This window comes from Rhinolophus hipposideros (genome assembly GCF_964194185.1).
Source record: "Rhinolophus hipposideros genome assembly, chromosome: 3".
Taxonomy (NCBI): domain Eukaryota; kingdom Metazoa; phylum Chordata; class Mammalia; order Chiroptera; family Rhinolophidae; genus Rhinolophus; species Rhinolophus hipposideros.
Genome location: NC_138049.1, coordinates 28,870,097 through 28,897,758, shown reverse-complemented (window position 1 = coordinate 28,897,758; position 27,662 = coordinate 28,870,097). Strand labels below are relative to the sequence as shown.

General features: G+C 33.9%; 1 protein-coding gene across 1 annotated transcript in view; it reads right to left on the bottom strand.

Moving 5' to 3' along the window:
• Positions 1-27,662, bottom strand: part of MOXD1 (monooxygenase DBH like 1) — a 77,033-nt gene that overhangs the window by 27,305 nt on the left and 22,066 nt on the right. The window contains exon 4 of the mRNA XM_081045363.1: positions 27,541-27,624. Within this exon, the coding sequence (XP_080901489.1) occupies positions 27,541-27,624 (84 nt within the window). The remainder of the gene's footprint in view (positions 1-27,540; positions 27,625-27,662) is intronic.

Sequence of the window (27,662 nt, the reverse complement as noted above, 5' to 3'; positions counted from 1 at the left end):
TGTCCTCACACTACTTTCCACTCACAGCAATCATCTAGTTCATGCCTCCTACCTACCTATCCCGAGTTAAGCCAACAGCCACCTACTTAGCTTCTTGGATGTTTAAGTGTTTGTCTTCTGCACAACACTCCATATTCTACCCAAAGAATCTTCCCAAATCAGCACTTTTCGTCGTGTTAATCTGACTGATAACATTCAAAGTCTCTATACTACCCATCCTGTACTTGGTCGAGACCACACTTCTTTTTCTGAGATTCAGAGTGTGCTGTCATTATTTGCATGTGGCCTACACAGTCTCATATGCACGAATTCTCAGTCACAGAAATCCCTTCCCTTTACATGTTCAGTCTTATCTCCATGATTTCATTTACACAGTTTTCTCCATCCAGTACATCCCCTATTCAACATTGCTTATTAAAATCCTACTCATTCTTGAAAGCCCAGGTTTTGTTTTTGCTGGATGCCTTCTCTGAGTATTTTGGCTCACACTTGCCTTGTTTCTCTGAACTTCTTTCAGGAGGCAGTACTGTGTGGTAGCTTAAAGCCAAACACTTGGTTTGGAATCCAGCATCTGGCACTTACTAGCTGTGTGACCTGAGGCAAATTACTTAACCTTACTGAAACTCAGTTTTCTTATTTATAAGATTGAATTACCAATCGATTTTAATCCATTATAAAAAGTAAAGGAGAAAATTCGTGTAGCACACAATAATTTTCAGTAAGTGGTTGAAAACTATACTCAGTTCTGTACAACTTAGCATATACATATACATATATATATATATATATATATATATATATATATATATATATATAATGTTTTTGTTGAATGCAATTATGTCATATGTACATTTTTTCTCCTTAATTGGAATAGTAACTCATTGTTTCACCACTTGCTTGCTCACAATTCATTACATGGAGCAGACTTTTTCAGAGGCTTTTTTATTTGTGTGCATTATAATTAGGAAAATATGATATCAAGACTAGATCTTGCTAGTTATTCTTCAGCGTGCTATTGTTTATATCTTTATAAGTGTAAGCTAATTTTAAATGGAAAATTGAACTGTGTTTTCGATTAACCTGCATGTCAAATTCTGGTAATTCACGGAATTAAAAATGCATGCATTTCAAAATCATACAAAGTAGGTATGATTTTGCTGTTTCATGCTGTAGAAAAATGGTTCAGAGAACTTTTCCAACAGTTTTATTAATGCAACAATGCATACATCAAATGTGTGAGTGAGTATATTTGGATTTGTGCCAACCCTATTCCAGAGTAGAGAGATGCGCATGGACCGAGATGTTTTACGGAGAATAAAAACTGCAGAAATGGTGAACATCTGATAGGATTATAATTCCGCATCTCAGAATGACAGGGAAGACATAACTGTGCAATAAAATGCATGGACACTCCAACCTTATTTTATGTGTCCCATCTTCCTATATCCTAGAGAAGTGAACTAAAAGTTAATAGAGGAAAGAATTAGAAGCAACAGTCAGCTGGGAAAGAAAACATTAAATTACCAAAATAATGGAGAACATATTTACAACATTTATGTCAAACAGAGAGCTAATACCCTCAATACAAAAAAGTTCCAATAAAATAGACGATAAAACCCAATAGTGAAAATAGACAAAGTACATTAACAAATGTTATATATAGCAAAGAGATTACACAGAAAAAGATATTAAAAGTCATTCATAATTAAATGGAAATGAAAACAACATACTCTTTTTTTTTTAACCTATCAGATTGACAACATTTTAAAACTCTGCTAATATGCAGTGTTGGAGAGTGTCATGGACTGAAAGTTGTATACTCCCAAAATTCATACATGGAAGCCCCAACCCTACCTTGAAACCTACCTTGCTGACACCTGATCTGATCTTGAACTTCCCAGCCTCCAGCACGGAAATACATTTCTATTATTTAAGCCACTCAGTCTTTGGTATTTTATTATGGCAGCCTAAGCACACTAATACAGAGGGAAAGCATGTACTGGCATAAAACTAGAAATAAGTTAATGTTGCTAATTAAATTATGTTAAATTCAGATACTGGACTACCACACAGTCATAAAAAAAAAAGATCATAATCTCTTTAGGGTCTAAAAACATATACATGTATACACACCCACACACACACACGTACAAACAGAAATATGAAAATATAAACAGAAATAGACATAAATGTATGTAATTGCACATGTATAGAAAAGTTCAGAAAACACAAGAAAATACTAATGATGGCTTATGGGAAGTGGAACTTGAGTGGGAGAAGTTAGAGCTTTTTGCTTTTCATTTTATGACATTTTGTATTTGATTTTTTTTAACAGTGAAAAAATACTAACTTAATAATATACTTTTAAAATTCTGGTTTCATTCCTTATTAGCTGAATGCCCCCTATGAAGTTAATTAACTATATGAGTGTCTATTTCCTACATCACAATGTGATCATGAGAATTACATGAGATACTGGAAGACCCCCATGCAGTGCACAGTATATACAAATTATTCATCAAATATTACTTCTCATAATTCTCATCCATAATCTATTTATACTCCATATGTATTTTATTTATGTTCCATTATTATACTTAATTTTATAATAGAGTCTCCAAAACCTTAGAAAGTGTTTATTTCCCTACATAGTGCAACATAATCTATTTTCTTGCATAATATTTTAAATTAAAACTTGTTATTTAGAGCAATAATTGACCAAGTTGTATTTGAGGCTAGGTTGCTAGAACAACATATTGTTACTCTGAAACCCACTTATATCCTCTGAGGTTTTAGGCCCTTAGATTAACTAAAAGAGTTTTCTGCCCAGATCTGCTGTCAAGACTTCACAGTCCAATGGCAGATGTTACCACATGTTGCTTCACCCCTGAGCAGACACAGCTCCTGCTGGGAGGGTCCCAGCAGAGACACCGAGAAGTTTCCTTGGTTCTGCATCAAACATTTTCTGTCTCTTCATATTGTTTTTTGCTTTTTGGTTTCCTTTGAAGTTATAGTGCTAGTCTGCTTTTGTTGTTGTTGTTGTGTATGGTTCCCCCCGCCCCCCGTTTTTACGGTTTAAAGGCCTAATAATTCCATCCATGAAAGGACAAAACTCAATTACTAACAGATGATCCTCATGATAAAGCACCATAGCCCCAAATTAGGAGAAAGAAAAAAAAAGTATTTCATCTAGTCTAATACATGTTACATATAAAAATCTATTTCTGCATATTTTAAAACTAACTTTAAAACCTGTTTTAACATCCTGAAACTTCTAATACCTGTGTTTATCATAATAATTTTTGCAGTTTTTTTAAAAAAAGCATATTTGTAGCATTTATTCAGCATAATTTAAAGATTGCATTTCCTGCAGAATTTTAATAAATGGGTCATCTTTTTACTCTTTTGAGTGTAGGAAAATAATCATTGTATGAAATTTTTTATTCTTCCAGGCATAGTTTAAAGATTAGATCTAATTGTAAGCAATACAAATTAATAACATTGCCTCATGCAGAATTCACCTTTCTAAGCCCTTATGTCTCCTGCTGCCTTCCAGTTATTTGAATAAATAAGTCTTCTCCTCCAGATGTAGCTTTCTTGAGAGCAAAGCAAATGTCTTTGGGGTTATTTGTTTGCTTTTGATTTAATTTGAAAAGTTTATACACAGAGAAAATAACATAACATAATTAATTCACATAACAACCACCCAGAAATAACATCTTGTCACTTACTTTGTTCTTCATCTTTGCCCTGACTAATGCAGCAGAACATTTTTTTGTTCCCACTAGGTATTCAATGGTGACCTGAATTGCTGAACCTCTATGTCAAGATGGGTCTCAAGGACAAACTCAGGGGTCATTAGTTTTCACAGGTCGGATCTGCTTTTTTTCCTAAACATGTCAGCCATCTCCTTTAAATTAAACCTAAAATAACTTTTGTAATTAATACCTTTTACCAGAGTTTAAATATTCTCAGTTCTGCAGTCACAGAAATTACATTAAAAATGGATCTACTTATGAAGGAAACATAAAAGCATGGGTCATTTATTCCAGATTTTTCTCAATCAGATAAAAGCCACACTCAATCTAAACTTCATAATTTACAACCTGCATAGGTATTCAAAGAGAATTCTGCAGTTTCCGAAATGTGGCCAATCTCCTTTCTTGACAGCAGAAAGAAGAAACCTAAACAAGATCTGATAAATTGAGTTATGATAACGGTTCCAAAAGAGACCTCATCATCTTCTCTCTCCTATGAACCATCAATTCTTTCAGAATTTTATTAAAGTCCTAACCCGTAATGTCAAATGTGTTGCCACGTGTTTGAACTTCTACCTCCACAACAACCCCGTGTGCATGCTCTCCTTACTTCTAAGGCCCCTTTTGCACTCGAGGTTGCTTTTTCCTCTTATATACACTGTCCAAAAATGTCCGTGCTAAAATCCTAGCTCCATCTTCTGTATCCTGAACTCTACAATGAATCATTCCATTCCTTCAATCGAAACCCAATAGTTTCACTTTGCCTCAACAGAAATTCAGTTTTTGGCTTACTATCTATCCACGTTTTCAGTAATCCTGTCATAAGAACCCCCCCCTCCTTAAATAACCAAAAATATGTGTTGTCGCCGCTTTTGATCATGGCATTCCAGTCTTCTTAATCCTGAACGTGGCAAAACTGAATTGTACTCGTCAGAACTTGAGCTGACACTAGAAGGATAGATAGATGTGCTGAACGTCCCTCACTTGAAAAAAAAAAACTGGATTCTCAAGACTTAAACATGCCTTAAAATGTATTCATAAGTTCAGTAAGAAATTAAAGGAAATTTCCCAAAGGTAAAATAAAAAAGAATATAAAATTGAAATCAAAGTGATAAAAAGAGAAACTAAAGCTCCTGTGAGAATCTGTATCTACTATGATTCTAGAGTCTCCAGGAAGAACAGTCACAAGGATAGGTTAATCCAATGATGGGGTAAGACTGCACTTGTCACACACCACTTCCCCCTGCACCCTTCATTTAGACATAGATCCTACACCCTCCAAGCTGATACAACTCCAGTGAAATGGCGGACTAGAAAAATATCTAACTGCCGGCAAAGGCAGCCAATGAGAAAACCTGTCTGTCTCTGCCACATTATGGGTTATGACGGACTGAATGTTTATGTTCCCCCAAATTCATATGTTGAAGCCTTGATTTCCAATGTGATAGTATTTGAAGATGAGGCCTTTGGGAAGTAATCAGGGTTAGATGAAGTCATGAGGGTGGAGCCCCAATGATGGGAATAACACCCTTATAAGAAGAGACACCAGACAGCTTGCTCTCCCTGCCCTCAACCCCTATTCTCACCCAAAGAAAAGGTCATATAGGCACACAGTGAAATGGCAGCCACCTACAAGCCAAAAGAAGAGGCCTGAGAATAAAACCTGTCTGGCTGGCACCTTGATCGTGGCTTCCTGGCCTCCAAAACTGTGAAAAATATTTCTATTGTTTATCAGCCTGTGGTATTTTGTTATGGTAGCCAAGCTAAGACATGGGTAGAAAAATACAATAACATATTCTCCCCTAGAGATGTGTAAACATAGGTCCACCCTCATGTGACAGTAGAATTTGAGTTTAAGCCCTGTATGATTGGGAAAATTCCAAACCAAGAAAATAAAGAATCCCTCTTGAGTTACCTCCTCTGGCTTCTGGCAAAACAAACACAAATATAATACTTCCTGGAAGAAGCATCCTCAGTGCAGTACCTTGCAATTCCCATAAATTAGGTTAACTCAGCAAAATTTAACACTTTGGGAAATAAGAGACTATCCACAACATATTTAGATTCCCAAGGACTTGAGTTATTGCAATTATCAAACAGAAAATAATTATGTATACGTTATAATTAAATGATTAAAAAATAAAAGATGGAAAGATGAGTAAGAAATATCAAGACTGATTCAGCAGATATGAAAAAGAACAAAACAGAATTTCTAGAAATAAAAAAATAGAAATTTAAAACTCTATGGATAAGCTAATGTCATGAAACTCTGGATAAGTCGATGTCATAATGTCATATTAAAAACAATTTAATGAAGAATTACTGAATGTGAAAATATCATTCTGAAATCAAACTTCTGCAAGATAACTTTTTTTTTACTTTTACCAAGGTATAAATGACATACACTAAAATGCATGTATTTAAAGTATAAAATCTGATGAGTTTTGAGATATGTACACACCAATAAAACCATCACCCACAATTGGGATAATGAACATGCTCATTATCCACAGAAGTTTCCTCACGTCCCTTGGCAATATCTCATTGTCTTCCTTCCTTGTTCCATCTTCATCCCCAGGAAACCACTTAATGTTTTCATGTCACTATAGATTACTAGCATTTTCTAGAATTTTATAAAAAACGAAATCATATAATATGTACTTTGTTTTGCCTGGCTTTTTTCATTCAACATAATTATTTTCAGATTAATCCATGCTGCATTAATATTAATTTATGCATCAATAGTTGCAACTATTTATGCATCAATAGTTGCAACAGTTGCAAACTATTATTTATGCATCAATAGTTCATTCTTTTTAATTGCTGAGTAGTATTCCATTGTATGAATATACACAATACTTATCCATTCACCTACAAATAGACATTTGGATTTCTTGGCTACCACAAATAAAGATGCTGTAAATACTCTTTTACAAGTCTTTGTATGGACATGTGCTTTCATTACTCTTGGATACATAGTTAAGAGCAAAATAGCCTGGATATATGGTAGTGTATTTCTAATTATTTAAGAAAGTACCAAATGGTTTTTCAGAGTGGTTGTACTACTTTATATTCCCATCCACAATATATTAAAGTTTCAGTTATTCCACATCTTGCCAACCCTTAAATTTTCATATAGCTATTCATGTAGGTGGTATCCCAGTGTGGTTTTAACTTGCATTTCCTTAATGAGTAATGATGTTGAGTAGTGTCTCAAAACAGTGGACACAGGGCAGAAAAAGAGACTGATCTCTGAGAAATGAGAAACATGCTAGGTCATTTTCTCAGCTTACCACCTGGAGAGAGTTTCCAGGCTATTGCAGAACCTGGCATTCTCCCTGAGTTGAGGAAATAGAGCTGGGAGTCCAGGAGGGCCAAGTAGGTTACAGTTCACATAATAAAATATGGGAGAGAAGAAAGATTTACAGAGAGAGAGAGAGTACTCAGGACATCTGCATAGGGTTCTCCTCAAGTTATTTACTGAGTACTGGTCCTCTTGTGCATGTGAAAATCACCCTAAAAATTTCTACCCAAGACCAAAGAAAAATCACTCTAAAGAATTAGAGAGAACAAGGCCAAGAATGTCATAATGGAGAGAACAGAGCCTTTTCCCAATAAACTATAAAATCTCTTAATTCACAGAGCAATAGGTAAAGTACTCAGAGGTTTTTGCCTTACAGTGGGTAAAATTAGTACCTAAAATCTTAAAAATAAGACCCAAAGGTTTGATTTCAAGTATCTTGATGACATCTCAAACAAAGCTCAAGATTATTTATAGGAACACATATCCAGCATCCAGTAAGGTAAATTAAACATGTCTGGCATCCAACCAAAAATTACTAGTCATACACAGAATTAGGAAAATAAAACCCATAATTATAAAACTCACCAAATTAACCCAGAAATCATGCAAATGATAGAAGTAAAACACAAGAACATTAAAACAGATATTATAAATGCTTTTCATATGTTCCAGAAGATAAAGCAAAGATTGAAAAAGTTAATATAGACATGGCAGATATTTTTAAAATACTCAAATCTAATTTTTAGAGATCAAAATTACAATGTCTGAGGTGAGAAATACAGTGTATAGTAGTAAGACTAGACAATGAAGAAGAAAAGATGAGTGAGCTTGAAGGCAGAGCAATAAAACTATTCAAAATAAAGAATGGACTGGGGAAAAAAAGTTTCAGTGAGTTATGAAAAAACCAGGAGCAGCCTAACATACATATAATTGGAGTCACCATAGAGGGGAGTGATGGAACCTAGAACTAACACTACATCTAATGATAAAAGACTTAATACTTTCTCCCTATGATAAGAAACAAGCAAGGAGCCCACCCTCACCATTTCTATTTATCACCATTGTACTGGAGGTCCTACATAGTGCAATAAGAAAAACAATTAAAAAGAAAGAAAGAAAAGGCATCAGATCAGAAAGGAAGAAGAAAAACTGTTTTTATTCTCAGATGACATGATGACCCATGTAGAAAATCCAACTGAATCTGTAACAATGCTGCTAGAACACTAGTTCTAGATGAGTTTATCATGTTGAGGGATACAAGATCCATAAATAAAAATCATTTGTGTTCACTGGTAAATAATCAGAAAATAAAGTTTAGAGGTAAATTCCATTTAAAATATCATCAAAAAATATTAAATACTCAGGAATAAATCTGACAAAAGCTGTGTAAGACCTCTACATCAAAAACTAAAAATATGGTTTAGAAAAATTAAATAACAAAATATTCATGACTGTGTGTTAAGCAAAAATTTCCTTAGTTACCACACCAAAAGCACAATCATAAAAGAAAAAAAATAGACTGGACTTTACCACAATTAAGAACATCTATACTTCAGAAACACTGATTAAGTGAATGAAAAGACATACCTTCGATTAAGACAAAATATTTACAAATCAATTATGTGGTAAACAAATTGTATCCAGGATATTACAGAATACTCAAGACTCGATAATAAGAATAAAAAATCCCAATTTTTTACATGGACAAAGATTTGAAGAGTTACTTCACCAAAGAAGACATACAAATGGTAAATAAGCACGTGAAAAGATGTTCAACAGCCTTGATTATTAGTGAAATACAAATTAAAACCAGGATAAGATACAACTAGTAGACTAGCTAAAATTTTAAAAGACATACTACTCCAAATGTTGATGAGAACATAAGCACCTGTGACATTCATATATTGTTGCTGGGAATGTAAATTGTGCAACTACTTTGAACAATCTGGCAGCTTTTTAAAATGTTAAACATGTTGAATGCTGTATGACCCAGTCATTCTACTCCTAGGTATACATCCAAGAGAAAAGAAAGCCTATGTTCATAGAAATACTTGTATACATGTGTTCCCAGCAGCTTTATTTATAATAGCGCCAAAGTGGAAACAACACAAATACCCATTAAGTGAATGGATACACAAATTGTGCTATATCTATACAATGGAATGCTACTCAACAATAAAAAAAAAGAAGTATTAAAAAATAAAACCATGTAATAACATGGATAAATCTCAAAACAATTCTACTAAGTAAAAGGAAGCAGACCAAGAAAAAGTACATATAGTACAATGATTCCGTTATGTAAAATTCTAGAAAACTAATCTATAGCGACAGAAAGCAGATTTATAGTTGTGTGGGGACAAAGGGAGGGAAAAGAGTGTGTGGGGGGGGAAAGATTACAAAGAGCTGTGATGAAATTTGGGGAATTTGCTTTTAGTTTTAGTGTGATGATGATTTCAGAGGTATACACATGGATCGGAATTTATTAAATTGTACATTTTAAATATGTGCAATTTATAACCCATTATACCTCAACAAAGCTGTTAAAAATAACACCATGTAATACCACTACACTCCCTCTAGAATGGCTAAAATGAAACGTACTACTATATGAAGTATTTACAAACGGCAGAGGGCAACGAGAACTGTTATACACTTTGAAAAACTGTCTTGTATCTAGGCTGGAACTGTTTCTTGGGGCAAGAGTAATGGTATGCCAATCCCAAAACCAAGCCTCAAATGGCCTTATTGCTTCACCTCTCTTATTTGGAAACTTGCCACCACCATTTGAACACTCAATTAAGGCTTCTGGAGAACAAGATACTACAAAGGAGAGCCTACTTTCAAGGAGAGGCCTCCTAGACCTGCCTACAAAGAACAGACTCCCAATCATCTGAGAGAGCCCAGCCACAATTAAAGAACTGCCTTGACAACCCAGGCTGGTTGTAGACCTCTGAGTAAGCAAAGCAACAAGCAGAGAATCCCCTGGCTGATCTGTAAACTACAATATATGTGTATTTACTTAAAGCCTTTAAATTTGGTGGTGGTTTGGTACATAACAATAGCTGATAGTAATAGCTAACTGATACAAATGAATAAAAAATTCTGGTACAGTCAGACAATTAAACACTATACAAAGATGAAAAGGAACACATTGTTTTCTATGCACAACCAGCATGGCTGACTTGCAAATCACGTTGAGCAAAAGAAGCCAGACACTACTGTACTACTGTCTGATTCTCTACATAAAGTACAAAAAATTAATAAACAAATTTTTAAAAACAGAATTGGTAAAAGATTGAACGGCAAATTCACTGAAGAGGAACTATTACTCAAAAGAACCTCAGTCTCACCGGTTGTCTGAGAAAAGCAAGGCAAAACAATTAAAAATATTCATTTTCACCCATCAGTAGGCAATAAATTTAAAAGATTGAAAATATTCAGTATCTGAGAGGGATTGAGGAAACATGTACACATTGCTAGTGTACGAATTTTTGAAAGTAATCTGACTACTAAAATTTGGAATGCATATAACCTTTACTCAATTCATATAGGAATCTATCCTACAGAAATGAAACCACTACTATGTAAGAATATACATACAAGAATATGTATTGAAGCATTGTTTATAGCAGCAAAAAAAATCAAATCACCTTTACTATGGTTTAACTTTGGATGGCCATAAAAACTGTGATTTACATGTAATAAGGAATTTAATTCTACAGATATTAAAAGGAACGTGTTATATTTTGACCTGCAATGAAAGGGGTGGTACATTTCCAAGTAGTATATGTAGTTATCCGACTTTTGTTTAAAAAGAGAAGGGAGATTAACTCAATAAAATCCTATGTAATTTTGTAAATGTTTTCTTGAGCATAGAGTTATAGAAAGACACAAATAAATCTGTTAACATTGGTTACCTCAGGGAAGTAGAATTTGGAGGAAGGGGGACACCACTATCATTTCTTTAATACACCTTTCACTATTTTTCTTGTAACAAGTACATATTACATTGAAAATGAAACAAGTACACATGTTAGAAAGTACTTCAAAAAACTGTCCAGCATTTTAATTAAAATAAAAATAAGACCATAGAGACACTGGATTAAATGCAGTTTTCAAATCTTATGTCAAATCAGCACAGTTAGACACACACATCTAAACACACATCTAGACACACACAAAATAGACAAAAGAAAATGGAGACAAACTCATTTTCTTGAGAAACAGTGTACAGAACAAACTCCTCAATCTTCAAAATGATGAGAGAAAAAAAATTTAACCTTGTGATATCTTTTCAAGATTTTTAAAGGCCAGTCCAGGAGCATATCATATCACATATAAATTTCATATAATTATCAATTCAAGCTGAAGAAAAAATAAACTATTCCATAAAACATTTTTTTAGCACTTGGAATAAATGTACTTTGAAATAATGTTAACAAACCAACAATCTGTTGGAAATTTTTGTTTGCTATATGAGTGGAAAATATTACTCAGAGTACTGACATTTCCTGTTTATCATTAAAAAAAGAACTTAGTTCTCTAACCTTGTAAAATTAATTCAATTTTGAATCTTATGACTTCTTGCAATGAGAACTTGCCTGACATAACAAGATACATTTGGCAGGCTAGTTCTTAAAATACCTAAGTTTTATCTTAAAAATGAATATAGAAATAAAAAGCTAAGGTAGTAAGAATAGTTAATTTCAGTTATAAAGGAACTAATATACCGTATAAAATCCAGTTGAATATAAACAAATATGTTTAAATGTTTTCCCTCTTTTTAATGTTTCAAAATTCAATGAAGTCAAAGTAAGTTTTATAACAGCACTAAATTACTAGATAATTACATCTAAGTAATTTAGAGTTTTTCAAAAGCTCTAAAAATTCTTCCATAATAGATTATTAAAAGAATGACAGAGTAGAAAGGGATACAAATCTTGAGTATGCTTTTTACCTTGATTTTGTTTTATATTTCATATGTTGAAAGAGCGATACAGACAAGTAACAGCAATTTGGGATTCATAACCTAAATTTGAATTCCAGTTTCAATTAATTAACTGGATGAGAAAGACAATTTTTTTTCACTAGCTTTCATTTTCTGCAACCATGAAATAAACTTGACAAAAGCAAACAGAAGTTTTAGAGTGTCAAAGTAAAAAAAAAAATATTACTATAGAATGACAATATTTCTTATCTATCATGCCTCAGATGCTTGACAACTATTTTCAAATAATTTTCACAGTAATCTTATTAACAGGTAATATCTCCATTTTGCCAATGAGAAAAAAAGAGATTCAGAGAAGTTCTGTTTAAGTTACCCAATATCATGTAAGTGGTAAATTAGAAAGCCAAGAATTAAAACCCACTCTAAGTATCCAGGAAGACAAAGCTTTCCAAACTTAGGCTCATATAAGTTAATTAAATTGTCAAGTCCCCCCACTAGACTAAGTGAACAACGTTTATAATACTACATACTCTGTGACATTAGGAAAGACATCAAATTTTTCTGAGCCTGTTTCCTCATCGGCAAAAACGAGTAAGTAGTTAAAAAAAAAAAAGCACAGTGGCTAGTATATAATGAGCAATCAATACATATTTGTTTTCTAATATTCAATATTTTAAATCACTTTCAGAGTAATCTTGAGAAGACAGGAATTGCTATTTCCATTTTATGTGGGTCTATACTGATACCAAAATTATAACAATCAATACCAAGGCCTGTTATTGAATACGCTCCTTGCTGTGATGAAAAACTTGTATTCAGTTTCCATCCCAAAGAACTGATTTTGCCTTGAAGACATGAAGTTAAAATCAACTATTTTGGAGAAAATACCCAATGTCATTAATAAAGATGATTTTTAGAAAGCCTATGGAAATTTTTAATAATTACATGAAACACACATCTTCAGAGGGTAGTTTTAAAGCAGTATTTTTTTTCCCCCAAAATCTCGGGGCAATAAATAATCTCTTGCAATAGATCTTTATTAGGCCCATGATTCAATAAAACCAAAAGCTAAATGATACAAACCTCTTCTATAAAGAAGCCCTGGTGCTTTATATACAATTAAGCTATTAAGAAAACGTGACTGACATTGACAACGGGAATGGATATCCAACAAACTCAACAGTCAAGTCACTAGATAATGAAGGCTCTAGGGAAGATGCCTTTATTTCCTCAAGAACTGAAAGGTCATCCATCACTCAGAGAAACGGCCTGCAGTTTTTCTTTAGAGAACGAAATGGTTGTATGCATATGTGTGCAATTAAGAGGTACTCTTGATTTCTATTTCCGAGAATGTGACACAACTTGTCAGAGTATTAACATTAAGTAAAACTGGTAAATTGATGTCTGGGGACAAAGCTACACAATAGTATCATTCAAGATAAAATCAGTGACCCTATTTAGGTACTAAAAGCTGCAATATTTCACACTAGGGGCTTTGGTATGGTTAAGGCATTCTCTGATCAAAAAATGCAGTTACCCTGACAACAAGTAACTGCAGGGACTCTGCATTCTAATCTGACATAGCTAGACTATGGATTTTAAGTTCAGCTAGCAGCTGCTAGTTGGCTCTCGCACAAGCAGATGCTGGTTGTAGCATCAAGTATTGTTTGCCACATGTAGGACCAGATGGAGCTTCTGCACAGACCAATGTGCAATACTTCAGAACTGTAATGCTGAAGCATGAGTCCTATTTTTTAGCCAATGAATGCTGTTTACCACAGACCTAAAAGTCATGTTTTGAGGTTAAGCCAGCAAACATGTTCATTCACGTTTATTTTTAAAATATACTACCTTCCTCGGGGCAAAGTGTCCAAACAGGAAAATTAATAGCATTGGGCAAGTTATTTAACTTTCCTGGGCTTCAGTTTCCTCATCCGTAAAATGAGGATAATAACAACTGCTTCCTAGTTTTTTTTGTTTTGTTTTGTTTTGTTTTTATGAAGATTGATCATGCACAAAACGTACAGTTCTCTCAATAAATGTTGTCTTATCAGCTAATTTTATTTTGGAACGTAAGCATATAAACAGAGATTTGTCTCCTAGCCATCTTCACCACGTCCTTACCTACCTACGATGCAGTTAGTTGTACGTTCCCCGAATTATTCTTTCCATATGGTATAGGACTGTGCCCAAACCTTCACTGCTCTCTCCCTTCTTTATGCTTTTACTGCCTATGTTATGGAGTTGGACACCAATGTTCACTTCCCAGATTTGGGGTGTCTCTATTACTCACGTGTTCATCTCTTCTCCCCATTTGATGGGGAGGTCCTTGGGGTGAAATGTGATGTCTTATATGGCCTTACATCTAAAAAAGACATAGCACTGAGTGCTGTCCAAAGCAGGCACTCACTAGACACTCACTGATTCTTCTTTACCATTTAGAGCTCGTGTGAAGGAATATTTCCAGCTGATTCAGAGATATACTATATTAAGCATTCCTCTGATATCAGAAACAACACAAACCAAGGGCCTGTCTTACATTCTCAAGTCTTTCTCATGCCAAGCTAAAGGCTAAGAGGCTATAGGTAGCATTTACATACTTAATAACAGTGTTTTACATGGTCTTGCCTTTCCTTCATATTTTAAATTCCACATAGAGCAATTCGGAGAGATTTCAGTGATGTAAAGATCTCCCTTTATTGGTAATGGAATGCATTTAAATTCAGCAAGGTGGCCTTCAGTATACAGTTTCTAAAATGGGTCCATTACATTAAAAACATTAACATATAGAGTTAACTTTGATGTATACATTTCACTAGAATATAAATCTTTTTCCCTTCATAGAAGAAAGTATCCCTTATATCTGAATTAGTTCATGTTGAAATTTTATAATGAAACTCAGCTGTGGTTCCAGGAAACAGCTGGTGTTTTTGCCTCTCCACTTCCACAAAGAAATATGCAGTGCGTCAAGGAATAAACTATCACAAAACCACAAATTGCTTAAATATTCTTCATGTGCAGACAACTAACAGGGCATCTCAATAGATGTTCAATGCATGTTCAATTTTTACAATATTTGTTGAATAAAACAGTGTGTTACTCTAAAAATATGTACTGATGCTACATAATATGAAGGGCATTTTACTAGGTGCTATAAAATATAATTTAACTACAGTCTCCTGGGAAACTTTAGTAAATATATAACTGTGATTCTCAACCAGGGGGTCTATATCAAAATCACCTGGGGAACTTTTCCAAAAGCCAACAATCACCACCACCAACATAAGGGCCTGGACTCCATACCTAGATATTCTTTTCAGATAATTCTAATATGCACCCTAGGTTATGAATCCAGAAAAATACAATAACTCAAAAAAGTAAGACTCAACCATAACATTGTGATATGTGAGTTTAACATTTTTCTTCATAAAATCGATTAAAGTCATATATAATCTGAATTTTTGGTGTAAAAATACATTCATTTCAAATGCACCAAGAGAGTCTTGATATTCTAAAGACTAGAACCATTCAGCCTTTTACAACTTGACTAGGGTTGTATAAACTATCCTTTGATTTATGAGCTTTATAAACTTGAATAGTAAATATCTCATTTATGTAAAGTGAGTTTCCACTACACATGTATTTCTTTCTGCCAATTACTGAAAGATCCATTCAGAAAAACTATTAAAAATGTCATTGTTGCATCAAAAGGGAAATAATGGATGTCATCTTGTTTCAGTAAGTACACAGTTTTTTACATTGAAACCAGACGTCAAAATAAAATTGGCATATTATACCCTATGGGAACACACGCAAAAATTATCTTAATTTCTTTTGCAATTTTTTATGACAGGCTTTTATTATAGTTTATTTTATAGATGTTATAAATTAATCAAATTTATAAATTTATTGTGTACATTTCCAGTTTTGTCAATTTCAATATTTAACTAAAGTTTTAAGTTTTATTTTAAGGGTTAAAGGTCACCTAGAACAATGTCTCAGTCGTACAAATTTACAGTCTTTGAATTGCTGATTAACATGAATTCAATCTCCTATGAAGCACTGTGATGGTGTAGCCACATCTATTTTCAGCTGACTAATGGTTAGTGCAGGATTAGAACCCATACTCTCAAACTGGCTCTTAGGCCACTCAGATGCCAACAGTTCTAGTTCTCTTTCCAATAACATAGCTCTTCTTGTTTTGGGGGTACTTTTCTCTAGGAATTTTGCCACAAATTTAACTCCCAACTGAAAACGTTAATATTTCTTCTGACAGGTCTCCTTTTATAGGCCATTATAGTGAAGCGGAACAAAATAGGTAATTACCATCATTTTCACTTAACTCCAAAGAGGATTGTAACTCAGTTTAAACAGAAGGCCATGAATAGTTTCCAATGATCCTTATGCTACAAGATGCGCCCAATAAAGTCAGGCTACTTTCTTTCCACTGAAAGTATTTCTAGTTCCTTTCTCCCTATCATCATTTCTGAGATTTAACATTCTATGCCTTTTTGTAGCCATATGCATAATCTTTCACCTAATTATCTCAATTCTAACTTTATTTAAATGACTTCTGAAATCACAAGTGAAACTTTTTATGTGTCATTACTTGTTAATAAGTATTTCCAAGCCCCAAGAGTAAAAAAAGCAGGCCTCTTTGTAATCAAATGCCAGATGACCATATCTAAGTCAGTTCCCAGTATCTTTGAACTGTATCTCTAGGAGGTTCTGGTGGGACCTGTCCATGTAGCCCACCGTCTATGCACTGATTCTGTAGGACACAAAAGTAGCCTGGATTCTTTTATTATTAGTATTATTATTATATTAATTTCAGGTGTACAAAACAACATAATGGTTAGACATTTACACCCCTCACAAAGTGATATCCCCCTTCAAGTCAACTGCCTCTCTGACATCATTATACCTCTGTCAAAGAGTAGCCTGGATTCTAAGAAGCATATTCAAATGACCCATGGCGATATCTAAGCCACGAGACATTTCTTACACAAATTATTTTTCATTGTAGCATATGTCATCTAGAAAAATCAGAAAGCCAGAGCTAGTGGTGGAAATTGTATTGAGAATGGACCACCAGTTTTGCCGGCAAGATCTGTGTTCACCTTAGTTCTGCTTCACAGAATGTAGTTAATATTAAGCAACTCATTTATGCATGTCATGCCTCAGTGTGCTTATCAGGAAAGTGGTGGTAATTCAACTTACCTCGTGGGAAGCTGTGAAAATCTTACAAAATAATGTAGTAAAGCAGCAAAAAATAAGTAAGTGTTTTACCTACATACTTTCATGTACATAAGTAAAAGTCATTCATATCTTAATATCATCACACTTCTTAATCCTATATGCCATTAACATATAGAATGCAACATACATATCTTAGTACTCTTTTAATAAAAGTGCTGTTAATTAAATTATTTACCAATTTTTATAGCCAATAATTATCAACAAATGTCTTAACACTTTTCAGTTTTGTCATGCAACTTTTTGGACTACTTAAAAAAATGTACTAAACAAGGGGGAGTGTTGGGTGGTAGAAGAAGAACAAAGATAAGTAAATACAGTTTTACGTCTGTTGAAAATGGCATTATTTTAGGCCACAGAATGGAAGGCTAATGGGTGACCTAAGAATGCGAAAGAATATTTCCCAGAGGATATTCACCAGCTGGATTTTATCCTTACTTAGACAGGAACAGGAGGAAATTAGCTTAAATTTCATTTGGTTTAGAATAATGGAAGCAAGCTATGAAATCTAATTCCCAGGGAATCTCTTCTTCAAAATAAAATAGAGACTTACTGCCTACCATGGTTTCAGTGCAGTTTTAAGTATGAGAAAAATACAAGATGAAGTTTTAGTCATCCATCTCTATAATCCCCATCAAAAGAAGAAAACAAGCAATTACAAGCCTTTTATGAAACAGGTGTTTTCACATGTATTCATTTTATCTTCACTAGGAATTATTTTTCTTACTTCACAAATGAAGATACAAATTCTGAGAGTATAATTTGCCCAAGGTCATTGAGCTAATGAAAAGCAGAGTTAGAGTACAAACCCTACCTATTTCCAGAGCCCATTCTGTGCAGTGTACCAACTGTTATAAGCCTTGCTCACTCCGGCATTTTCAATTTCTATCCTTATTTTAAAATGGCATTATTTGTTTACGGTGGCCAAGACATGGAAACAACCAAAATGTCCTTCGATAGATGAATGGATAAAGAAGTTGTGGTATATATACACAACGGAATACTATTCGGCATTAAGGAAAGATGATATAGGAGCATTTGTGACAACATGGATGGATCTTGAGAGTATAATGCTAAGTGAAATAAGTCAGACAGAAAAAGCAGAGAACCCTATGATTTCACTGATATGTGGTATAAAACCAAAAACAACAAAGGAACAAGACAAACAAATGAGAAAGAAAAACTCATAGACACAGACAATAATTTAGTGGTTACCAGAGGGTAAGGGGGTGGGGGGTGAGTGATGAGGGTAAGGGGGATCAAATATATGGTGATGTGTGGTGAACACACAATGGGATTTATAGATGATGTAGTGCGGAATTGTACGCCTGAAATCTATGTAAATTTACTAACAATTGTCACCCCAATAAATTTAATTAAAAAAATGGCATTATTTCCAAGGTTTAAATATATTTGTTTATTTCCAAGATTTAGAAGTACCTGCAACCCACAGAAATTGGCAATAATGTTTTTACTGAGCTAATATATGCCAAACACCTAAGAACTCTCATTTGATAATGACAGCTACTATTTGAGACAAGTACTATTATTATCCCCATTTACAGATGGAAACCTAAGTCTCAGAATATATGCTAAGAAAGTCCATGTCCAAAGGACTAAAGAAGGCGGCCTTTTAACTTAAAGGCAGGCAGTGGGGAACTAAGCATTTTCACCCTGCCATGTCCAGGGATAGTGAGAAGCAAGCATACCAGGAACTCAGACCACAGGGCACAGAAACCCCAGCACAAATTTCACTTCGAGTTTTCAGCAAGTCATAGATATTTAGAAATAAAAAGAGCCAATTGAAATCATCTGGTCCAATCCCTTTATTTTACAAACAAGGAATCTGAGGACTAGGGTGAGGTTAAGTACGTTCTCTAAGGTCAGAAAGCTAATTAGTGACAGAGTTAGCAATAAATCACTTCCATGAAAAGACATGCTTTCAAAGTGAATTCAATTACCTTGTACTCTCAAGTGGAGATTAAGAACACCCATGTAGCTAGACAATCTCCAATGTTTTTGTGAAGTAGATGTAACCCAAAAGGATCTCAAAAGAACTTTGCAACTCGCAGCAATCTAAGTCAGCAATCTTTAAAATGTGCTAAGTTGAATCAACTCACTGTTAGGGGCAGTGTTCTACCAACACTTTGTTGTCTAAATTACAGTTTCAGCCACATGAATGGTCAAATATTTTCATCTCTTCTCTAGTACATAAAATGTATATAAAATTTCACATATACTTGGGTATAAGAGTAAAATTATTCTGGTATTTATAAACTTTGGATGACAAATTCCCAAAGAAGAGGATTCTTTTAAATTTATAGCATACCTTTTCCCACAGATCATGAATCATCCATTTTGTCAATGAATGACAAAATCCACAGGTGCCAGTGATAATGCATTGGTATTAATAACCGAATACAGTGTTACAAAGTCTTTAAAAGGAATGGAAATATTTTCACATTGAGCCTTCTTTGAAAGTTAATTTCTTTCAGCATACTAAATATAAATCTACCTAAAGATCCAAAGATTTGCCTTTAGGAAATATTAAATTAGTACAGAGTAAACAGGAAATATCAGTAAGCCAAAAAAGAGTTATATGAACTTAGAATGGAAATGGGTAAAAATACAAACAACCATTCAGTCAACAGCAAATACCCACTAGTCTGCCACATAATAAAGTGAAACAGCTGAACACATGAAGAGAGAATGAGAACAAAAGTGTAGAGTCTGTGGAAACATCCTAATGACAAACTAAAATGTTATTTCCACCAGGGGAAAATAATTGCATCAGTTGAAATGTATTTTGAAATATATACCATTTCAGGGATTAAAAAAGGAAGACAATATACTGACAGAGAAGAGAGAATTATAATACTTGTTAAATCATGTAGTTTGACACTGAGAATTTCCACAAGTTGCTAAATTTAACCTTGCAATCTCACACATTTTCAGCAATAGAAATCCTCTATCATACTTGACATTTGAGAATGCGTTCATACTCAAGTTCTGCATTTGACTGCATTCTATTAGTTAAAAAAAAAAAAAGGGAAAAGGGGGATAAACATAACAGAAAAACTGGGCTGGGCTGCAATGTCCATTTAACATAGCATATAAAGTCAAATGTTTATGCTATGGGTCTAGTACAGAAAAATCAATTTTTGAATGACTATTTTATGGCTATACAGTATTTTGGCTTCTAGGGTATTTCACGGTTATTCAATGACAATTATTGCTTAGATTATCTTGTCCTAGGAAACACTGCCCAAATTAAACCGTTTGGATTTATGAATGCCACGAACAGAAAAGAACAGCAACATCTAATTTCATGGTAAGAAAGATGTTCTGTTCAGTACCAAGTACAAAGCACAGCATTTTCCTTCCTGAATCTAGTGAAGAGAATGACTGACAGGGTTTTGTTCACCTCCACAGCAGAAAGTTTTCAAGATGGCCTCTCTAAGTGAAATGAGTGACAATCTAGGTTTTATTAGAAACTGATTATCTAGAAAGTGTTGGCTGGATTGAGATTCTTCAGCAACCGTGAGACCTGACAAAATGATTAACAGATTAACAATTGTGTATTTCTAGTGACTTACATAATTTTATTTACTTACTTTATTTAACAAACAATGTATGCCCAGCACTGTTCTAAATACTTACAAATATTAAACTCCTTTGATTCATTTTATAGTCATAATAGCCCTATTAGGCGAGAACTATTATGCCCATTTTCCAGATAAGAAAACTGAGGCACAGGGAAATAAATAATTTTCCCGGGGTCACCCAACAAAAATAATCCTCTCTTAAAACTCAGCAATGGTCAACCTCTTAGCATGATGCTCTGTCCTTTTCTGGGCCTCCTTACTAAATAGCAATTTTCAATGAAAAGTCATTCAGAATGCAACACTGGAAATAAATGGCCTAATAATAACAGTTGGGCTTATTAAGAGTTTTCTATGTGTCAAATACTGTGCTAAGTGTTAACAAAATTTTTTTGAAAACTAATATTGAATCTTCACTCTAAATAATCGTATAAGGAAGGTACTATTCACATTTAAATGGTAAAGTTGAGTTGTGGGTGAGTAATAATTTCCAACAGTTTAACTATGAATAATGGAAAGGAAGGATTCAAACCAGGCCCACAGAACCCACCTACTATACCACAAAGTTTACTGACTCCCTGTTAGGAAGCAGGTCCTTTAAGGGGAGATGACTAAGAAATGAGTCAGTCTGGGTGTTTTTCTCCTCTTTATCATAATAGGCCATCAACCACTACTTATTCAATTGAATAAGACATATCATGTTTAAACAGATGAGTTATGAGTTTAATTTATCTATGAAAATTCCCTGACAATAATTCTCAAAAAAAGCAGTGTTTAAACCAAGTGATAATCCCCGCTTCCAGCAGAGGATATCCAATCAGTAACTGGTAGGTGATAATGATATTACTAGAGAGAGTGGAAAAAATTACTTTCCCTCCAAAAGTTTAAACTTAGGGTAAAGTTACATATTTGGCAAAACTTAATTAGGGTCATGTTTACATATGGAGAGATGGGCTGGACAGTGGGTCTCAAGAGAGACAGAGATGATCTCATATGAGAAATGTGGTTTTAATAGAAATTAACAAGAGTTTTCTTTTTTACAATCTCTATATCTGTCTGCAATTGTGATGTGCTGTTATCTGACGATACAAACATTTTCAAGTCACAATTTTAAACATTTTTGCAAATATCAAAATATTTAATCAATACGCTGGAATCACAAGTGAACTGGAACAGCCAATATTTTTTTTATCATAATCCCATCTTTCCTGCAAATGGAATTATTTGCCTTTGTTAGTTTATAATTTTAGAAATTATTTACCTTATTATTTCATACTTGTAGTAGTAAATAATTTTTTTTTTTAATTAATTTTATTGGGGTGACAATTGTTAGTAAATTTACATAGATTTCAGGTGTACAATTCTGTATTACATCGTCTATAAATCCCATTGTGTGTTCACCACCCAGAGTCAGTTCTCCTTCCATCACCATATATTTGATCCCCTTTACCCTCATCACCCACCCCCCACCCCCTTACCCTCTGGTAACCACTAAATTATTGTCTGTGTCTATGAGTTTTTGTTTCTCATTTGTTTGTCTTGTTCTTTTTGGTTTATATACCACATATCAGTGAAATCATAGGGTTCTCTGCTTTTTCTGTCTGACTTGTTTCACTTAGCATTATTCTCTCGAGATCCATCCATGTTGTCACAAATGTTCCTATATCATCTTTCCTTAACGCCGAATAGTATTCCATTGTGTATATGTACCACAACTTCTTTATCCATTCATCTATCGAAGGACATTTTGGTTGTTTCCATGTCTTGGCCACCGTAAACAAAGCTGCAATGAACATTGGCGTACACGTGTCTCTATAGAGAAATGCTTTTATATTTTTGGGGTAGATACCCAGGAGAGCGATTGCTGGGTCATATGGTAATTCTATTCGTAATTTCTTGAGGAACCTCCACACTGCCTTCCATAGCGGCTGCACCAGTCTGCATTCCCACCAACAGTGTATGAGAGTTCCTTTTTCTCCACAGCCTCTCCAACACTTGTTACTATTCGTTTTGTTGATGAAAGCCATTCTGACTGGGGTGAGGTGATATCTCATTGTGGTTTTCATTTGCATTTCTCTGATGATTAGCGATGTTGAGCATTTTTTCATATGTCTATTTGCCATTTGTATATCCTCTTTGGAGAAATGTCTCTTCAGGTCCTCTGTCCATTTTTCAATTGGGTTGTTTGTTTTTTTGTTGTTGAGTTTCATGAGTTCCTTGTATATTTTGGATATTAGCCCCTTATCAGAGGAACTGTTTGCGAAAATCTTCTCCCATTCAGTTGGTTGCCTCATTATTTTGTCAATAGTTTCTTTTGCTGTGCAGAAGCTTTTCAGTTTCATATAATCCCATTTGTTTATTTTAGTTTTTACTTCCATTGCCTTTGGAGTCAAATTCATAAAATGCTCTTTGAACCCAAGGTCCATAAGTTTAGTACCTATGTTTTCTTCAATGCAGTTTATTGTGTCAGGTCTTATGCTTAAGTCTTTGATCCATTTTGAATTAATTTTGGTACATGGTGACAGATAGCAGTCCAGTTTCATTCTTTTGCACGTAGCTATCCAATTCTGCCAGCACCATTTATTGAAGAGGCTGTCTTTCCTCCATTGTATGTTTTTAGCTTCTTTGTCAAAAATTATCTGTCCATATTTATGTGGTTTTATTTCTGGGTTCTCAATTCTATTCCATTGGTCTATGTGTCTGTTTTTCCGCCAATACCAAGCTGTTTTGATTATTGTAGCCCTGTAGTACAAGGAAAAATCAGGGAGTGTGATACCTCCAGTATTGTTCTTTTTTTTTAATATTGCTTTGGCTATTCGGGGTCTTTTGTGGTTCCAAACAAATCTGATGATTTTTTGTTCTATTTCTTTAAAAAATGCCATTGGGATTTTAATGGGGATTGCATTAAATCTGTATATGGCTTTGGGTAGTATGGCCATTTTAACTATGTTGATTCTTCCAATCCATGAGCACGGAATGTCTTTCCATTTCTTTGTGTCTTCTTCAATTTCTTTCAAAAATGTCTTATAGTTTTCAGCATATAAATCCTTCACATCCTTGGTTAAGTTTATTCCTAGGTATTTTATTCTTTTTGCTGCAATTGCAAAAGGAATTGTTTTTTCTATCTCTTTTTCTGAGATTTCATTGTTGGTATATAGGAAAGCAATGGACTTTTGTACGTTGATTTTGTAGCCAGCAACTTTACTGTATTCATTGATTGTTTCTGATAGCTTTTTGGTGGAGTCTTTAGGGTTTTCTATGTATAGCATCATGTCATCTGCAAAGAGTGACAATTTAACTTCTTCATTCCCAATTTGGATGCCTTTTATTTCTTTCTCTTGCCTGATAGCTCTGGCGAGGACTTCCAACACTATGTTGAAAAGCAGAGGTGATAGGGGACAACCTTGTCGTGTTCCTGAACGTAGAGCAAAGGGCTTCAGCTTTTCACCATTAATTATGAGATTAGCTGAGGGCTTGTCGTATATGGCCTTTATTATGTTGAGGTATTTTCCTTCTATACCAATTTTAGTAAGTGTTTTAATCATAAATGGATGTTGTATCTTATCAAATGCTTTTTCTGCATCAATTGATAGAATCATATGATTTTTGTCCTTTATTTTGTTTATGTGATGTATCACATTGATGGATTTGCGAATGTTGAACCATCCTTGTGCCCCGGGGATGAACCCCACTTGGTCGTGATGAATAATCTTTTTAATGCATTGTTGTATTCTATTTGCTAGAATTTTGTTTAGGATTAGTAGTAAATAATTTTTATCATTACATGATTAAAATTTAAATTAATATTTTGAATTTTAGTCATTCCTACTAAATATATTCATGATCAAGCCATTGATATTTTTTATTTATTTGCTTAGTTTTATAGTTATTATAACTACAAAATGTATATTAGGTAATATTATTAATGTTTAAACGGTAATTACAAATTTTTCCTATGTTTGAAATGGAGTCAAGACAATGAAATTGATTTCTCACAAAACTACTATGATCGATATATTCTTAAAACTCACTGCAAATGACACATAACACAATACAATATAAAAGCAATGGTTTTTTTTTGATTTTTGTTTTTTTTCCTGAGAAAGTACTTTTTGTATCAGAGAACGAAAGAGGCTTTCTGATACAGCAATATTTGGGACAAAAAATAAGGAATAAGGAGAAGCACTTACTTAGATGATGGCTTCTGAAAACATAGGAGTCTTTGATTCTATGTAAAGAAGACATTCTTTTCTAAATTATTAGAAATCATCTCCATTAAGGAAAAGAGGATGAAATTAGATAAATTCTTACATTCTAAATCTGTGAATTCTACTATAGAAATGTATTCAAATTACTATAAACTGGCATACGCTGCAAAATAAAATTGTTTTTGAAAGATGGTCTCAAAATTTATACAACCTAAATATTTTGAAGTTATTTCCCTAGTAAAGCTTTTTTTTTTTTTTTTTTTGGATATTATCCTATTTGAGTTCATTTTTGAGTTAAGTGTTTTGCAATACTTAATGAACTTTAAAATATTTTAGGGATTAACAACAAGCTTGGAAATTTTCTATAAATGGTTTTCTTATATTATAATAGAATTTTTAAATCCAGCCACCAGCCCTCTTCCCTGCAAAAAATAAAAAAATAAAATAATAAAAAAAGTTTGTATAAGTGCTCCTCTCCAACCTGCTGCCCCTCCCTCAAATCCCCTTTGCTGCGGTAAAGAACTTCTGTCATGATACCTCCACACCCTGCAGAAAGTGCTCCTAAGCCTTTCAAGTCACTGAGATCCCTCTTGCTACACAGTGAAGATAGCAATGTAGACCCAAAAGTACTTAATTCTAAGCACACCTTTAAGTAATAGACGCCCACATATCAGAGTATTACTAGGATATGCTTGTGGTGGGAAAGCTAGGCTAAGAATTCTTAGATGAGGGATCAAGCCAATATTGTACATGAAGGCTCAGAACATACACTGCCCTCCCTTAGTGTAGACAATTATTTTTATTTCATTCAACTTAATTTTTAGCATTAATAATGACAAGAATAAAAATGCATTACTTTAAGTAGTTGAGGACTTTACATCCCATCAATTAACATTTAATGAAAAGTGAATCAAGGACCTACGTATTTTGTGAAACATTTGTTTTCATTTCTGAACCTAGAGTTTTATATTTGTCTCTTAAGCCAGGTTTCAATTAAATTTGCTGCAAATGACACACAGTAATACATGACTCACGGTGTATATAAATATAGCATTCTCTTCTCTGAGACTTTTCATTGGTATTAGGAAAGGACTTAAGCACTGTATTAATATGTAAGGCTAGAATTTGCATTCCCCTTTCACCTGTATAAAATAGAAAATAACACTGCACAGAGGTAAATGACTCATCTGTAGTCATATTGTTGTAAGTCTTCTGATTGCAAAAATATTTAGAGAACTTACTAATTCAATAAACATTTGCTTAACCTGCTCCTCTTGCCTAAGTAGTTATGAATCATTCTGTAAATGAAAGGCAGATCTGTGCCACTGGACAAATATATTAGAAATTAACAAATATAAGTTACAGTATAGAATGTACTCAGCATTTCCATCTCTGCCAAAATGCTTTGAGATTGGTAGGGAAAGTGTTCTGACTGCCCACCTTTGACAGATGAGGAAATCAGGGTCTACAGTTACCCTGGAGCCACCTACCTGAGAGCACATAGTTAACTGAAGAGTCAACCTACAAATCAAACCTACATATTTCCTCTAGATTCCAGAATCTAGACGTCTGCTCCTTTCTCACATCCACCCAGCTTCATTACAGGGTCTGATATTTGACAAAACGTTGGCAATATCTGGCCTCCCAGATGTTTACAGTATTTAATATGCATTATTTAATTCTATCTTATTCTTTCCTGTGTCTCTTGTATTCTCTGTTGGTTCTTTGAGACCATGGATCATATCTTCAGCCTCTGTGGAACTGCCAAACAATCCCTAACACAAAGACAAGGACCTGCAAGTTTTTTTCAAATACTTGTTCATTCTCTAACTAGATGCAAAAGTTTTGGGAGACCTATCCCTAGAGAAGTGGGAGGAAATTTATGCCACAAGCAAATTAGGCTTATTTATTACGTAAGTATTTTTTTTTAATTCTGTCGGAATTTCCTAATTTTCTTGTTTTCCTAGTTCCAAAAAATAGTGTAACAATTATTTTTCATGATAATACTCAGTATTTTCAATGAAGTAGATATAATCAAATAATTTTGGTGGGAAATATAATCTTCCTGGTTATAATTTATCAATAGACAAATATATTACCTTAAATTGCAATTCCAACAATTCCAGTTGTAGAAGTGTTGTCTAAGTGTTGTCTAACTAGAGGTGCATTTAAACACCTCTAGTTATTTCTAGTTATAAAAAAGTTAAAAACTTTTACCTTTAACTTTTACCTTTAAAAGGTAAAAGGGAGACAAAACCCAAGCTTTCTCCCTAAATCTGCTTTCTCCCTAAATCTCCTTAAGACAGTGTGTGGGTAAGATAAGCAAGCTCTTTGTTCTCTAAATATTATAACTTTCATATAATTGAAAATCATTTCCATGTACTTTTTATCATTTTCATTTTAAGAAAAACAGTTTGTTCTCTGTCCATAAAAACTAAGTTTAGCCTGTGAGTGAGTCACATACCTTTATTACATGATGCTTTTCCTGGAACACAGGAATCTTAAACATTTGGCACCAATACGTTGTACCTTTGTTTGGGATGGGAACCTGTCTTAATAAAAAGGAGAGGGGAGCACAAAGTCACA